The sequence below is a fragment of the Macrobrachium nipponense genome, chromosome 33, assembly GCF_015104395.2.
Source record: "Macrobrachium nipponense isolate FS-2020 chromosome 33, ASM1510439v2, whole genome shotgun sequence".
NCBI classification, from domain to species: Eukaryota; Metazoa; Arthropoda; class Malacostraca; order Decapoda; family Palaemonidae; genus Macrobrachium; species Macrobrachium nipponense.
Window position 1 is genome coordinate 28186331 of NC_087219.1, and position 18427 is coordinate 28204757.

At 41.6% G+C, this 18427-nt stretch overlaps 2 protein-coding genes across 6 annotated transcripts in view; both read right to left on the reverse strand.

Annotated features, from left to right (window-relative positions):
* The window catches only part of LOC135203053 (two pore calcium channel protein 1-like), a 734396-nt gene that overhangs the window by 480315 nt on the left and 235654 nt on the right, over positions 1 to 18427 (reverse strand). The window lies entirely within an intron of this gene.
* Positions 1 to 18427, reverse strand: part of LOC135203050 (uncharacterized) — a 153838-nt gene that overhangs the window by 83023 nt on the left and 52388 nt on the right. Inside the window, exon 5 of the mRNA XM_064232636.1 lies at positions 15184 to 15290. Within this exon, the coding sequence (XP_064088706.1) occupies positions 15184 to 15290 (107 nt within the window). The remainder of the gene's footprint in view (positions 1 to 15183; positions 15291 to 18427) is intronic.

Below are 18427 nucleotides of genomic sequence, written 5' to 3' on the forward strand. Positions count from 1 at the left end.
GCGCAAAAACGAAATTTCATATATAATTGTATTCAAATCGCGCTGTGCGCAAAACAGTTAAAGGTAACAAGTTACTTTTTTTTCGTTGTAATATACACTAAATTGCGATCATTTTGGTATATAACACATTGTAAAACGATAAAAGCAACACAGAGAAAATATTGATAAAAGCAACACAGAGAAAATATTATCACAAAATAATGCATGAATTCATAACGTGCGGACGTAAACAAATATTTTTTTCAAAAATTCACCATAAATCTAAATATTGTCCTAGAGACTTCCAATTTCTTTCAAAATGAAGACAAATGATTGAATATTACTATACTGTAAGAGTATTAGCTTACAAATGCAGTTTTTGACCATATCTGACGAGTTAAAGTTGACCGAATGTCGATTTTTTTATATATATATATATTTTTTATATACAATTATTTTGGAAATAAGAAAAGCTACAACCTTCAAATATTTTTTGTTTTATTCTACATGAAATTGTGCACATTTTCATATATAAAACTCTATGAAATGCCTAATATGAAACGGAGCAAATATTCCGAGAATGGGACGTACGCATTTCGGAGATTTCTGGCAGAGAATCCGCGCGCGGAGGGAAGGAAAGTTTTTTTTTTTTAAATTCACCATAAATCTAAATATTGTGCTAGAGACTTCGAATTTGTTTCAAGATGAAGATAAATGACTGAATATTACTAGACTGTAAGAGTTTTAGCTTACAATTGCGTTTTTCGACCATTTCGGTAGAGTCAAAGTTGACCGAACGTGGTTTTTTTTCTATTTATCGTGATTTATATGCAAATATTTTGAAAATGAGAAAAGCTACAACCTTCAATTATTTTTTTTTATTCTACATGAAATTGCGCACATTTTCATATATAAAACTTTATGTAACGGCTAATTTAAAATGGTGCAAACATTACCACAATCGCACGTATGATTTTTTTGGAGGGGTTTCCGTGCGGACATAAAGAAAATGTTATTTTTTTCATAAATTCACCATAAATCGAAATATTGTGCTAGAGACTTCCAATTTGTTGCAAAAGGAAGGTAAATGCTTGAATATTACTAGAATATAAACGTTTTAGCTTACAATTGCGTTTTTCGACCATTTCTAGAGTCAAAGTTGACCGAAGGTTGAAAATTTGTCACTTATCATTATTTATATGAAAATATTTCAAAATTGATAAAAGCTACAACCATGGGTTGTTTTTAGTTGTATTGTGCATGAAATTGCGCACATTTCCATATATAAAACTTTATGTAAAGGCTAATTTTAAAATGGTGCAAACATTACCACAATCGCATGTATGATTTTTTTAGGAAGAGTTACCGCGCGGACATAAGGAAAAAGTTTTTTCATAAATTCACCATAAATCAAAATATTGTGCTAAAGACTTTCAATTAGTTGCAAAATTAAGGTAAATGATTGAATATTACTAAAATATAAGAGTTTTAGCTTACAATTGCGTTTTTTTTATCATTTTGGTAGTCAAAGTTGACTGAAGGTTGAAATTTTGGCACTTATCATTATTTATATAAAAATATCTCAAAACTGATAAAAGCTACAATCATGAGTATTTTTTTGTTGTATTCTACATAAAAATGCGCACATTTTCATGTATAATACTCCATGTAACGGCTAATTTAAAATGGTACAAAAATTATGTCAAAGTGACAAAATAATTTCCAAGATGTGTCACAGATACTTTTTAGTGCGGCAAGAAAGAAATTCGCGCTTGCGCGTCTGCGTAACGATTGTAAACAAAACAACACCTCAATCCATGAACTCCAAGCATCCCCCAAGGCGCGTGATTCAAAAGTTTTCGGCTGGTAGGCCTATAAGTATTTTTCCGCGAATTTAAAAAAAAAAAATTTTGAGTCGACGTATGGTACGTCCATTCGGCATACGGGAGACATTTTGACTCGACGTTTAATATGTCCATTCGGCGTTTAAGGGTTAACCAACTCTTGTGGAAATAGTAGCGGGGAAAGAGGAGCATAAAGGAGCTCCGACTTCTGCACTGGAGTAACTTCGTTATTCAAATAAGAACAAAATTGAGCCCTTTTCTTCAGGAACCCCGCAGCGAATAGCGCTGCTAATTCATTAGCCTCATCTCTCAAAGCCTTGTCCATGCACGACATGATATGCACAAGTTCCTCCGTGTCATTGCCTTTAAAAACTTCCACCTTTTTTCCCAAGGCTCCCAGGGTCCAATCCAAAAAGTTAAAAACCTCGAAAGCTCTGAACACTCCTTTGACGAGGTGGTCTAACTCCGAAGTCGACCAAAATACTTTAGTTCTATTCATAGCCGTTCGACGAGAAGAATCTACTAAACTCGAGAAGTCCCCTTGTGCCGAAGAAGGAATTCCCAGACCAAGAGCTTCTCCCGTCTCATACCATACGCTCGACCTGGAAGCTAACTTTGCTGGAGGAAAAGAAAAAACTGTCTTGCCTTGTTCTCTCTTCGTTTGCATCCAGTTACCCATCATCTTTAGAGCTCTCTTGGAAGAGCGAGACAAAACCATCTTTGTAAAACTTGTCTTATTAAAAGATTTCTCAAGCATAAACTCTGAAGGATGGGAACGAGGAGCAGCCGGAATAAAGCTCTCTGAGAAAATTTCGTTAAAAACTTTCATAAGTCTTTTCAAATCTGACGAAGCATGATGTTCCTTTGAATCCTCCACGTCTGAAACAACCTCTAAGGGAATCACCGGAGAAAGGGCGATATCAACTTCCCTTTCTTCCGAGTGTCCTCGAATGGAAGTAGCGACGTCTTGCCTCCTGACGTCATGAATGTCGATTTCCTGACGTCCGATGTCACGACATCCAATCTCTTGACGTCCGCAGTTACGATGTTTCAACTGTCTGCTCTCTGCGTCATGACTCTCAACAGCCTGACGCTCGGCATCATGAACGTGTTGACGCTTGACTCTTATCTGTCCTTCGTTTCTTTGACGTCCTGCGTCATGATGTTTAAGATCTTGACACTCAAGATCTTGACACTTGGCGTCATGATCCTCTTGACGCTCGGCTCTTTGGTATCCGTCATCATGAAGTTTATGCTCTTGACGCTGGGCGCCATGACGCTCTTGATGCTCAGCTCTATGGCGTCCGGCGTCACGATTTTATGTACTTGACGCTCGACGTTATGTCGAGCCATCTTCTCTTTGCTTGCAAGACACCAGACCTTCATGAGGGAAGAAAGTTTATTCTGCATTTCCTGAATTATATTCAGATCCGGAGCCCCATGCTGAGACCGGTCAGGAGAAGTAGCAACCACATTAGACTCTCTCTCCACTTCAATCAGTGAATCATCCGGAGACGAGAACCAACCTGAAGGAGGAGGAGGAGCATGTACAGACGGCAGATGGCCGCCTGTGCGACATCTTACTGCTTTCGGCAAAAGGATCAACCGTGTCCGACGTCTTTCCGCCTCCTACTGAAGCAGATGGCCGCCTGTGCAACATCTTACTGCTTTCGGAAGGGGAACTGACATTCTCCAACCTCCCTTTGTCTCCTACCAAAGTAGATGGCCGCCTGTGCGACATCTTACTACTCTTGGCAGGAGAACTCCCTTCGAAATCGGAAGAAAATCGCTCCGGACTGCTCCAATGACTGCAACCTGGAGCCTGAGGAGTCATTTCACGACGCTGTTCAATCGTGGAAAATTTCCTCCTAAGAGGTCTTGACGTAAGACGCCAGCCCTGTTTGGGAGCTGCATCGTCCGATGAAGAGCATACACTTACCTCACCTTTCCAATGGCGAGGGTGAGCGTCCTGGGAAGCGTCAACAGGAACGCTCGAGGGGACGACTGCTTGGGAGCTAACGCCTCTCGCCTCCCTTCGTCTGTTGACATTCCTTCTCACAGGGGTTGGTGAGCTTGGAAGAGGTCTAGAACTAGGAGCACGACAGGTCCGAGCAGCCGCACCCTCCACTGCACTGATTTTAGCACTAGCACTTGCACTTTTCAACTCTCTAAAATCTGACCACAATTTTGCTCTGTCTTCTGCGAGAGATTCTACTTTCTTGCCCAGAGCTTGAATGGCTACCAACATATCTTTAAGAGTTGGATCATTAGATTTATCAAGAGTGAGCTCAGGAAAAACTTCTACAGGGGAAGGATTAATAGGCTCATTAACACGGGAAACAGAACTATCCCTAGAAGAACGAGACATACTACTTTTACTCCTTCTGATCCTGTCTCTCTCAAGTTTACGTACATAGCAATCATATTCCATCCACTCATCATTATTCAAAATTACACATTCATCACATCTATTATCCAACTCGCAAACCTTATCTCTACGTTTCACACAAATAGAGTGAGGGTCTAAGGCGGCTTTAGGAAGCCGGGTCTTACATCCCCTCACACACTTCCTAACACTCGAAGAGTCAGACATATTGGAAAAGTCAAAGAGAGATCAAGAAAAGCAAGGGTCGAACCAACAAAATCTAAACAGTACCAAGAAAATCCAAAAAACAAATCCCAAAACAAGCGAAAGCCAAAGCCAAAGTGTACTTCACCAAACTAATTGCGAAAAAACACGGGCGAAAGCGAGTGAAAATCCACGATGTTCACCGAAACGGCGGCAGGGAAGATCTGAGGAATAATTGGAATGGTTCCAGGTACCTGGGTAGAGGGCGCACAGGTGGTACACCTGACTACCCAATCGGCAATTGCAGCGAGTTTTGAAATTCTGCCGTGACGTCACAGGGACTTAAGCTATATATATAACTACCAGGTAAGTTAGATGTTTAAAATAACCTAATTAAGTAACATGATATGCCAAACTCATCAATTATTTGAATGCAAAATTAATTGTTTTAAGCCAAACCCAGTACTTTACCATGGCATGTTCATGCATCATGAAACACCATTCTTTATGAAAAATAAGTATGTAAATCTGATTGTTTGCCTTATAAGCAATAGGCCCTTGGGTTCTCATTAGTTATTCCCTACAGTGGTGCCATCAGTGCAACTCACTGTAGGCATTACTTCAGGTTCTTTGCAGTCTCCATTCAGTACCTCTGTGTAACCCCTTTCCTTCCTTTTACTGTACCTTTGTTCATACTCTCTTTCTTCCATCTTATTTTCCACCCTCACCTAACAATTGTTTCATAGGGCAACTGTGAAGTTTTCCTCCTATTACACCTTTAAAACCTATATAGTACTGGAATACTCTCAATTTCTCTTTCAGAGCTGAAGTTACTTAAAACACTCTGTGCAGTCAGATACAGCTGTGATAGAATGATGAGCTAGTACTGAAAAAATTAGTGCTGTGCTTTCAAGAAATTAATCTGAAGAACTCATTTCTTCATTCCTTAACATAACCAGTGATTCATGATGTCTTTAAAAATTGAGGCAACACAAATTAACAAAAGATTCTATGCAGAAGAGCAAAATTAAAGAACTGAAAACATTATACAGTGGTACCTCGAGATACGAAATTAATCCGTTCCGAGACGGCCTTTGTATTATGAGTTTTTCGTATCTTGGAACACATTTTACATGTAAAATGGCTAATCCGTTCCAAGCCCTCCAAAAACACCCCAGTAAATTATATTTCCAGGCCTAAAACACATGTTCTAGGGTTACGACGGAAGAAATATGTCTCCAAAAAGGCAAAATACTGTACATACTTGAGTAATATTCAACTGCATATAATGTTCAACCCCATTTTTACTGCATATATTAGGACTTTAGCATATGTCCCTTAGCAATAAGCCTAGTCTATGATTCTGACATCTAAACCTAAGAGCTAAAAGCTTAGAATTTGCCAATAAAATGTATAAATAATCAGTATGTACTCATCTCAAATAATTATTAATTAATCATTAAATATAATACACAAACAAACAAAAAACAAACCTTCCAATCGATTGTTTACATTCAGCTCTTACCCGTCTTACGAGTATGGAACGAGCGCCAAGCAATCATTTTTCCTAGCACACAGTAAGCCATAAATTGCCATTAATATCTCTCTTCAACTAATGAAACCACCAAACAGTATAATAACCATTCATTTCTTTTCTTTATTCTATCTTTACCTAATGGAGATACCGAGTTACTGACAGCTGTAATGAAACATGCGTAATACGTAACGTAATAATAAAACAGAAGAAGAATTCTAAAAAATACCTATTCGTTGGCAGACTGATTTATTTTATATTTTCTGATATCTAATTCACAATTTTTTTATTAAATGTATTGCATGTACTCATTTCAAATAATTATTAAGTAACCATTAACTATAATAAAAAAAAAAAAAAAAAAAGCTTCCAAACGTCTGTTTACATCCAGCACTTACTAGTATCGAACGATCGCCAAGCAATCACTTTTACACAGTAAGCCATAAATTTTCATTATCTCTCTTCAGCTACTGAAACTACCAAACAGTATGATAACCATTCATTTCAATTCTTTATTCTATCTTTACCTAATGTTTTTTTTTTATTAAATGTATTGCATGAATAAGTTTTTCAATTTACAGCAACCTTTTACCAATAGAATACTTAAAGCACAAGGGGTAGATGCTGACCAATAGGAGAGCAGGACCTTATGGGGTGACTAGCATCAGGAACCAATGGGAGAACGGGAGGATGGTGGCGAGTTTACTCAGTTGGCAGCGCGGGAGTTTTAAAATTGTTCTCGGTGGTCCGGGCGAATCTTGGGACTTTACAGCAACCACCTTTCGTATCTTGAAAACTTTTTGTATGTAGAGCAGTAAAATTTTTCGCATTGGCTTTCGTATCTCGAGTTTTTCGTAAGTAGAGCCTTTCGTATCTCGAGGTACTACTTTATAAACAACATACAGTGGTACCTCGAGATACGAAATTAATCCGTTCCGAGACGGCCTTTGTATTATGAGTTTTTCGTATCTTGGAACACATTTTACATGTAAAATGGCTAATCCGTTCCAAGCCCTCCAAAAACACCCCAGTAAATTATATTTCCAGGCCTAAAACACATGTTCTAGGGTTACGACGGAAGAAATATGACTCCAAAAAGGCAAAATACTGTACATACTTGAGTAATATTCAACTGCATATAATGTTCAACCCCATTTTTACTGCATATATTAGGACTTTAGCATATGTCCCTTAGCAATAAGCCTAGCCTATGTTAGCGGTTGCTACTGTAGCCTAGTCTATGATTCTGACATCTAAACCTAAGAGCTAAAAGCTTAGAATTTGCCAATAAAATGTATAAATAATCAGTATGTACTCATCTCAAATAATTATTAATTAATCATTAAATATAATACACAAACAAACAAAAAACAAACCTTCCAATCGATTGTTTACATTCAGCTCTTACCCGTCTTACGAGTATGGAACGAGCGCCAAGCAATCATTTTTCCTAGCACACAGTAAGCCATAAATTGTCATTATTATCTCTCTTCAACTAATGAGACCACCAAACAGTATAATAACCATTCATTTCTATTCTTTATTCTATCTTTACCTAACGGAGATACCGAGTTACTGACAGCTATAATGAAACATACGTATACGTAACGTAATAATAAAACAGAAGAAGAATTCTAAAAAATGCATATTTGTTGGCAGTCTGATTTATTATGAAGTTTTTATGATAAAACAAAGTTTAATGTATACTTACCTGGCAGGTATATATATAGCTATATTCTCTGTTCCACCTGGCAGAAATTTTCAAAACTCGCGGCAATCGCTAGTAACCTATTAGTAGTTCAGGCAACCACCACCCCGTTACCGTGGCGCTAGCGCTAGGAACAACCGTTCCCAAAGTGGGCCAGATTTTCTCTGAACCCTGTCCCCTGAGGGGAGGCGGGTGGGAATTAAATTATATATACCTGCCAGGTAAGTATACATTAAACTTTGTTTTATCATAAAAACTTCATTTTAATGTATGACACTTACCTGGCAGGTATATATATAGCTGATTGACACATTTGGAGGTGGGTCAAGGACAGCAACATTCTTAGAGTATAAAAATATTATTAAAATATTATTAAAACTCCAGGTTCCTTACCTGCTAAGGTAGCTGACCTCATAGGTCCTGCCTCTAAGCCTGCTTAAACCTTAGTAGCTCTCAACAAGGAAGTGTCCTGTATGTTGAAGAAGCTAAGACTGGAACTGACAACTGGACGTGACCAATGTGTTGACAGATCCTTACAGCCCTCTTATGCCCCGGCATTCAAGCTAGTAACATATCATTTACCTGAACTACACACACACCATCACCAGATAATACTAACACGACTGAGAAAAGTACCGCACCCTTTTCTCAGACGACCAAAAAACACAAACACCATCACCTAATAAAATCAACTAGCTTAAAAGAAGGTTATGGGGTAGTAACTCCTTTGCCCAATACTGTACCCGAGGACACGTATGGACCTAGCGTCTGACAATTATCGAAGGTTGTCTGAACGTCCCTAAGATAATGAGACGCAAATATTGAATTAGTTCTCCAATATGTGGATTCAATGATTTCCTTGAGGGCTAAATTCTTTTAAAAGCTAATGAAGTCGCCACTGCCCTGACTTCATGAGCCTTCACTTTCAAAATACCAAAGCTCTGCTCTTCACACAACATATGAGCCTCTTTAATTAACTCTCTCATGAAGAAGGCTAGAGCGTTCTTCGTCATGGGTCTAGTGGGGTCTTTAACTGAACACCACAGAGCATCAGACTTCCCTCTGATAACTCTTGTTCTTTCTATATAACATCGCAACGCTCTCACTGGGCAGAGAACTCTTTCTTGCTCGTTACCGACCAATTCAGCTAGACCCAAAACTTCAAAGGATCTTGGCCAAGGATTAGTTGGATCTCATTCTTGGCCAAGAAACCTTCTTGGAATGAACACACTGCATTGCCGTGTCTCCATCCCACCTTCTTCGATATGGCCTGAAGCTCACTAACTCTTTTAGCAGTTGCCAATGCTACTAAAAAGATCGTCTTCTTAGCAAGATCTCTCAGAGAGGATTCCTCTAACGGTTCGAATTTGCTAGAAGTTAAATACTTCAAGACCACATCCAGGTTCCAAGCAGGTGGCCTGCCTTCTGATTGTTTCTTCGTCCCAAACGACCTAATCAGATCTCTCAAATCTAAGTTATTCGAGATGTCTAGATCCCTGTGTCTAAACACTGAGGTTAGCATACTCTTATAACCTTTGATTGTCGAAACTGACAAGTGTAAATCCTTCCTCAAGTAAAGAAGGAAATCTGCGATTTGGGTCACAGAGGTACTGGATGAAGACACTTTCCTGTTCTTACACCACTTCCGGAAATTGTCCCACTTCGACTGATACACCGTGATTGTGGAGGTTTCTTCTGGCTCTAGCCACTGCACTGGCCACCTCTCTAGAATATCCCCTCGCTCTGACCAGACGTTTCGATAGTCTGAACGCAGTCAGACCCAGAGCGAGGGTATTCTTGTGAAACCTGTCGAAGTGGGGTTGTCTGAGTAAATCTACTCTTAGAGGAAGAGTCCTTGGCGTATCTACTGTCCATTCCAGTACCTCTGTGAACCAACTTTGGGCCGGCCAAAACGGGGCTATTAAGGTCATCCTCGTTCCTTTGCTCTCCCTGAACTTCTTCATCACTTTCCCCAGCACCTTGAACGGAGGAAAAGCGTACAGATCTAAGTTTGACCAATCCATCAGGAACGCATCTACCGCCACTGCTTCTGGTCTGGAATCGGAGAGCAATATGTTGGTAACCTTTTTGTTCTGGCTGTCGCAAACAGATCCACTACCGGACGGCCCCACAACTTCCACAGGCTCTGGCAAACCTCCATGTGCAACGTCCACTCCGTCGAGAGAAGTTGCTCTCTTCTGCTCAACAGGTCCGCACTCACGTTCTTCTCTCCTTGTATAAACCTGGTGAGTATCACGACCTTTTCCTCTTCTGCCCAAAGCAGAATTTCTTTTGCCAGATTGTAAAGGGGAAAAGAATGAGTTCCCCCTTGTTTTCGAATATATGCCAGAGCCGTGGTGTTGTCCGAGTTGACCTGCACTGTCTTGTTTCGAATCAACTCTCTGAAGTGCTTCAAAGCCAAGAAAATTGCCAACAGTTCCTTCCTGTTTATGTGCCACTTTGTTTCCTTCGTCCTTGTTCCAAAGTCCCGACACCTCTTGAGGGCCTAATGTCGCTCCCCAACCCGCGTCCGACGCGTCGGAAAACAAGACGAGGTCTGGGTTCTTCTGCTGAAGCGACATCCCTCTTGCTAACCTGCCTGGAGTTAGCCACCACTTTAATTCCTCCTTTACTTCGGCCGGAATTAGAAACTGGAAGGAATCCGGTTGCAATTTTCTTGGCCATGAATCCTTCAGGAAAAACTGAAGAGGTCTCATGTGCAGTCTTCCTAAAGAAATGAACCTCTCTAGCGAAGAGAGTGTGCCCAGTAGACTCATCCACTCTCTTGCAGAGCATCGGTCTTTCTTTAGAAAGTCCTGCACCTTCTGACTGCATTGGGCTTGCCTTTCGGGGGACGGAAAAGCCCGAAAAGTCACTGCCGATATCTGAATCCCCAAATAAACTATCTGTTGTTGGGGCTCCAAATGGGACTTTCCCATATTCACTACCAGTCCTAGGTCTTTTGCTAAGTCCAATGATTGACTCACGTCCTCCAGACATTGACTTCTTGACTGGGATCTTATCAACCAGTCGTCCAGATACAACGACACTCTGATCCCTCTTAAATGTAACCATCTCGCCACATTGGACATCATCCTCGTGAACACTTGAGGGGCTGTGCAAAGGCCGAAGCATAGGGCCTTGAACTGAAAGACCCTGTCCTGAATCACAAACCTTAGATACTTCCTGCTTCCTGGATGAATCGGAATATGAAAGTATGCGTCTTGTAAGTCCAGAGTCGCCATCCAGTCCCCTGGACGAACCGCTGCCAATACTGAATCGTTCGTCTCCATAGTGAACTTGGTCTTTTCTACGAAAAGATTCAGTTGACTTACGTCCAGCACTGGCCTCCAACCTCCCGAGGACTTTGCAACCAGGAACAGACGGTTGTAAAATCCGGAGATTCGTGATCCAGAACAGGTTCTATTGCTCCTTTCTCTAGCATGGAAGCTACTTGCTCCCACAGAGCCACTTTCTTCTCTAAATCGTTGTAATTTGCCCCGAGGGCTCTCGGAGATGTTGCGAGAGGAGGTCTTTTCAAGAAAGGAATCTTGTATCCTTCCCGAGCTACGTTGACAGCCCAGGGATCTGCCTTCATTTCTTGCCAAACTTCCCAAAAATCTTGAAGTCTGGCTCCCACTGTCGTCTGGAGGACTGAGTTCTCATTCTTTAGAGGGGGTCTTGGCTCCTCTTTTCGCGGGTACTCTCTTACCCCTAAAGGCGGGTCGAGCGAATGTTCTTCCTCGAAAGGGCTGTTGCGACGGTCTAGTATCCTTTGGCGTCTTCTTCACCAACTTGGTTGGTAAGAACTTCTTAACTGAAGACGAAAGAAGATCTTGAGTGGCTTTTTGCGAAAGGGATAGAGCTATATCCCTAATCACCTCTGAAGGAAACAGCTGTTTCGAAAGGGGAGAAAACAGTAACTCCGATTTCTGAGAGTTAGAAACTCCTTTTGAGGCGAACGAACACAACAGCGATCTCTTCTTAAGCACTCCTGCTGTGAATAACGAAGCCAGCTCATTCGTTCCGTCTCTAAGAGCCTTATCCATGCAGGACATAATGCTCTTAGCTGTTTCTAAGTCCTGCGAATCCTCTTCTCCTAGGGAATTTGCTAGCGCTCCCAAAGACCAATCCAAGAAATTGAAGACTTCGAAAGTCCTAAAAATCCCTTTAAATAGATGGTCAAATTCCGAAGACGTCCACCAGACCTTGGCCGACTGTAACGCCTGTCTGCGTGAGCTGTCTACTATACTGGAGAAGTCCCCCTGGGAGGAGGCAGGTACTCCCAGGCCTAGACTTTCTCCAGTAGCGTACCATACTCCTGATTTAGAAGCTAATTTAGCTGGAGGAAAAACAAAAGAGTATTTTCCCGCTTCTTTCTTCTCCTTCATCCAGTCATTCACCCGTTGAAGGGCCTTCTTCGCCGAAATTGACATCGTCATTTCCAGGAAAGAGGACTTCTTTGGAGTCCTAGTCTTGGAAAACTGTGATAAGGGGGATAACGGAGCTGTCGGTTTAAATTCCCCCTCAAAAACAGCAATAAGACGTGAAGTCAGAACCTTATAATCTGACGAAGGTTCCGTATTCTTTTCTTCAATTACTTCCAACTCTTCTTCTGCTGAAGAAATGTCTTGTAAGTCGTCGTCGTATTGAAGTTTCGTTGACGGACTAGCGTCCTGCCGCCTGCGTCCTGCGGCTACCGAGGCATCGGCGTCCTGCCACCTCTCGATGCCTGCCGCCTGCGTCCTGCGGCTACCGAGGCGTCGGCGTCCTGCCGCCTCTCGATGTCCTGCCGCCTGCTCCTGCGGCTACCGAGCGTCGGCGTCCTGCCGGCTCTCGATGTCCTGCCGCCTGCTCCTGGGCTACCGAGGGCGTCGGCGTCCTGCCGCCTCTCGATGTCCTGCGTCCTGCGTCCATCGTAGAAACGCCTGCTTCCTGTCGCCTGCGTCCTGCGTCCACCCTTGGTCCCGCGTCCTGACGTTTGCGTCCTGCTTCTTCAGAAACTGTTTTCCTCCTAGCGCCAGTTCGCCCTGCGTCCTCGGCGAACGCGTCCTTGTCTTCCCTTTTAGAAGACTTAATGGGAAGGAAATCGTCCTTACGCCTCGAAGATGGTTGTTCAGTAGCATCCCAAGACTTCACCAGTACTGCCAACTTGGACTGCATTTCCCGTAAGAAATGCTTCGTACCATCCTCCTGCATGGTAGACGACGAAGGATGAGGATTACGAGCTGGACTGCGACCTAAAGGAGAGCGATCCTGTACTCTACCCGACGGAGAAATACGAGGGGAGGATACATAAGAAGATGGAGGCGATTCTCCCATGGAAATACCATGCCGAGAAGGACGTATATCACCAGTGCGTCCTGCGTCCTCTCTAGTACGAAAAATCCTTTTCCTCTTGATCGGCACTGCGTCCCCGTCTTCCGAGGATGACAACACCTCAGGACTACTCCAAGCCTCACTGTCTTGCGCCTGTCTCTCGAGAGCCGTTGACGTCCTGAACGTCCTCTTGAGCGGGCGAGACACCACTGCATACCGACGTTCCCGCTCGGAAGTCGAACCTTCCGAGGACGCACACTTCCCAGTTACGCCTTTTCTGCGGCGAACTGCAACACCCTGGGAACTTGCAACAGGACTGTTCGAAGGGACGCCTGACCGTGACAAAACCTCTCTCGCCTCCCTTCGACTGTCGACATGCCTTCTCCCTTGGGTCTGGGAGCTTGACAGAGGTCTAGGTCTAGGAGCACGAGAGAGACGATCAGACGCCCCCTCCACTACACTTTCACTGACATCGAAAGCACTAACTTTATCTGTAAGTCGCTGTATCTGGTCGCCCATGGACGCAAGGGCAGCGAACACTTTCACAATATTTGTATCGTTCGTCTCCTCCGATACAGCAGCGGGCGCAGGAGATACCTGGGGAGAAGGAACTACCAATTCTACATTAGAAGGAGCTGGAGAGGAAATACAATCACTCCTTTTACTCGAAGAATTTGACTTCTCACTACGAGAAACAGATCTCCTTACACGATCTTTCTCAAGTCTCTCAACATATTTCATAAAGACCTTCCATTCCTTCTCTGATAAATTCTCACATTCAATGCATCTATTCTCCCAAGTACACACATTCTCCCTACACTTCTTACAAACGGTATGAGGGTCGACCGAAGCTTTCGGCAATCTTACCTTACACCCCTCTTTTACACACACTCTAAACATACTTCCAGAGTCAGACATCTTAAAGAACAATCCAAAGCGAATGCCAAGCTAACGTTTCCGAGTACAATACCAAAATCCAAGATCAGTCAGCAACGAGAATGAAAATTCTAGCAGGGAACCACCAACAATGTTGCCGGTTCGGCTGGCAGAGAAAATCTGGCCCAATTGGGAACGGTTCCTAGCGCTAGCGCCACGGTAACGGGGTGGTGGTTGCCTGAACTACTAATAGGTTACTAGCGATTGCCGCGAGTTTTGAAAATTTCTGCCAGGTGGAACAGAGAATATAGCTATATATATACCTGCCAGGTAAGTGTCATACATTAAATTATATTTTCTGATATCTAATTCACAATTTTTTTATTAAATGTATTGCATGTACTCATTTCAAATAATTATTAAGTAACCATTAACTATAATAAACAAACAAAAAAAAGCTTCCAAACATCTGTTTACATCCAGCACTTACGAGTATCGAACGATCGCCAAGCAATCACTTTTACACAGTAAGCCATAAATTTTCATTATCTCTCTTCAGCTACTGAAACTACCAAACAGTATGATAACCATTCATTTCAATTCTTTATTCTATCTTTACCTAATGTTTTTTTTTTATTAAATGTATTGCATGAATACGTTTTTCAATTTACAGCAACCTTTTACCAATAGAATACTTAAAGCACAAGGGGTAGATGCTGACCAATAGGAGAGCAGGACCTTATGGGGTGACTAGCATCAGGAACCAATGGGAGAGCGGGAGGATGGTGGCGAGTTTACTCAGTTGGCGGCGCGGGAGTTTTAAAATTGTTCTCGGTGGTCTGGGCGAATCTCGGGACTTTATAGCAACAACCTTTCGTATCTTGAAAACTTTTCGTATGTAGAGCAGTAAAATTTTTCGTATTGGCTTTCGTAACTTGGATTTTTCGTAAGTTGAGCCTTTCGTATCTCGAGGTACTACTGTATCACCATGGTAAAGAAAACAATTGCTACAAACATATAAGGGCTTCACTAGAAACAACAGCAGATCTGCATGATTATGATTCATGCATACCAGTGGAAAATAGGTTACATTATGTTGGATTAGTAACAGATACAATGAGCTTTATTTAAGAAAAAAATGACGTCCTAGCACATATATCAATGAAGATCATGCAATCCATAAGTTGCACATTTTCAATCATGTTTTTCTCAATTTTCCTTTCAATTTTCTGCAGATATGCTGTTGATTTAGTGCAGACCTCATATGATAACTAGGACTTACAACCTGGTAGTAGCTTAAGGTCTTTGATGAATGAGTAGTTTCAATATGGAAAATGAATAACCTGGGTCATACCTTATTCTTTGAACAGTGTTTTTTACTCGAATGGGCATCGTCTTCCACCAATGAACGCTTTGTTGTTGTAGATGAATTATTGTCAAGGATGATAACTGGTTCAGAACCTGCTTAAAAGAAAAGAACCGGTAAAAAAAATCAGTCATGTTCTCCAAATAACAGGAAGAAACTGATTTTCAATGAAACTACCTTATTAAAATCTCCAAAAATGCTACTTCAAACAGTTAAAAAAAAAAAAGAGAGAGTGATTACAGTACTCAAAAAACATCACAGAAAACCTAAAAATACTGTAAAATGCTTTGATATAATAAATTAAAATTCAGGGTTAAAACTGACCAAAAGGCATTACTGAATTTATATTCTCAGGCTTGATTGCTTTCACAGCTTTTTAGATCGCATGGCATTAAGAGTAATCCCAAGTTTCCACAGCCTCATAGCCAAATCAATTCTCCCCATAAGTACTATGTAATGGGCCTTCATCTTTATTATACCTGATCTCAAACATCGTGAGTTCTCTTACTCTTATTGTTTACCCTTATGTAATCATCTGCAAGGCTATAAAAGGGATTTTGACGTTAGGAAAAATCTATTTCTGGGCGATTGGCTCGTGTCGCCAGCGAAATATCCTTTAATCTATTATTTCTAGGGTAAATGTACTAACACATACCAGAGAATAAATAAATAAAGAAAAAGGTCAGTACAACTGACTCGCTCACCCTCCAAGAGGGTGTCGGTATGAACACTATGGCGAGTGAGACCACTACCACGAGCCGAATGCCAATAGAAATCTCCCACTACAAAATCCCCACAAGAGGAGAGCCGACCCACAGAGTGGGCAGCAACTACTACTACTCCATCCCATGCTGCCGACTGCTGCGCCTCTGGTGGCCATCCTGAAGTTAGCAGACAATCTTGAGCGATGGGATGGGTAGGGTGGGATTTCGCTGGCGACACGAGCCAATCGCCCAGAAATAGATTTTTCCTAACGTCAAAATCCCTTTTCTGGGCTCAGCTCGTGTCGCTGCGCGAAATCGTACCAGAGAAATAGCACAAGATTGTAAATAAATTTCAACAAAACAAAAAAGAGGTCTCAAATAAAAGATAAAATAAAATAAAAGAATATAATTGCTAATAAAGATACATATACACAATGATACAAAAATAGAAATATTGTTTAAATTAACTTAATGCTAATAATATTTCTTAACCTAAGGTAATTTACATATATACAGGGCTTACATGGCATATATGTTCTGAAATAGTATCTGTGTATTGATATGTATCAAGAACTTTAGAGCAATTAGGACAATAAGTTGAACAGAACAAACTTCAATAATAATAATATATAAAGGAATGCATATAACTTAATATACAAAACCCGTAACCAATGCAATTAAGATGTATCCCCTAGCATAAAAATAAGGGGATCACATCCAAGAGATCAATATATACAATCGATTGTGAGTGTCCCTAGCAAAAAAATAAGGGACACCCACCATATCATCATAAAAGCAGCTAAGACACAAGGTAATCGTAGATGAACAAGGCAGGAATAGACGAACTGTTGGGTGAGACAGGTAGAAAGGAGGACTGGATCTTCTACTAAAGATTAGGCAGAGTCGGGGGAAACTATGTTACCCGCCGCCACTGCTGAAAATTTCAGAGCTTCCAAGGACTTTAAGTAATGACGTTTAAATACTGTCGGCGATTTCCATCCAGTATATTTTTTCAACTCATCGAAGTTCATATGTTGGAAATAGTTAATTGAGGTGGCTACTGCCCTGACATCATGTGCTTTCGGAAAAGAGTCAGGATTGGCTTGTTTAATAAAGTACAAGATTTGCTGCCTGATGCCTTTAATAGATAAAGTACCACCTTTTTCTCTCATAAAGAGAGGACCCGATGAGGATGAGGAGGTCCTAGACAGAAAGGCTCGTAAGGTCGATACTGGGCAAAGAGATATATCTTGTGGAAGGGGTAGTACCTTCCATGGTTCCCACCTCATCAAAGGATCTTCATTCTTAGCTATAAAACTACGTTCCGGAGAAAGTAGCACTTCCCCCGTGGGAAGGAACTGAATATGATCCGGATCTCTGGATAATGCCGACAGTTCTGAAATTCTAGCTCCTGAGGCCAAGCTTAATAAAAATAGAGTTTTTCTTAAAAGCATTATAAATGAACATGTGTCATTATTAGTTTCTGAAGCCAGCTTTAGGACATCATTTAAGAACCATGATACTGACGTAGGCCTTACAGAAGGTCTAAGTCTAGCACAAGCCTTGGGAATAGACGAGAAGTAGGAGTCTGTCAAGTCTATGTTGAAACCAAATTGAAAAATCTTTTTCAAGGCTGACTTGTTTGTCGTAATGGTGCTATCTGCTAATCCTTTTTCGAATAACGATCTGAAAAAGGATATAGCTGAATTGATTGTCATGATTCTAATATCTGATTCTCTTAGGAAGGTTGCTAACTTTTTGACAGCAGCATCATACTGTCTCAAAGTTGAATCTCTTTTATCGGATTCCAAGAAGAGAATATTTTGAGGGTCAATATTCGCATCCCTTTTCGCTGCAAACTTCATGAAATCCATAAAGTTAGGGTTTTGAGAATCCCTGAGGAAGCGAACACAGTCTTCGTTTGTACTGACTGGGAGAGCTTGGGACTGGGAATCCGAAGAGGGCGAAGACCCAGTCCAGAATTAGAGGGTACCAATTGCTCTTCGGCCAGTCTGGGGCTACTAGAGCCACTTGACCCTTGAATGTCCTGAGTTTGTTCAGTACCTTCATGAGAAGATTCACTGGAGGAAAGACATAAATCTTCTCCCAGTTGTTCCAGTTTAGGGCCAGGGCGTCCGTGGCATAGGCCAGAGGGTCCAGGTTGGGGGCCACATAACATGGGAGTTTGTGGTTCGCTTGGGATGCGAAGAGATCCACTTGTAGGCCTGGAACTCTCTGAAGAATCCATTGGAACGAACTGTTGTCCAGTGACCATTCCGACTCTAGAGGTACTGATCGGGATAGAGCATCTGCTATGACGTTTCTCACTCCAGCTATATGGGTGGAGGAGAGGTGCCAACTGAACTTGTCCGCCAGGGAGAAGATGGCTACCATGACATGATTTAGATGACGTGATTTGGAGCCTCCCCTGTTTATACAATGTACTACCACTGCGCTGTCCAAGACTAGCTTTATGTGGGAGTACTTTGGCGGACGTAACCTTTTTAGAGTCAAGAACACTGCCATTG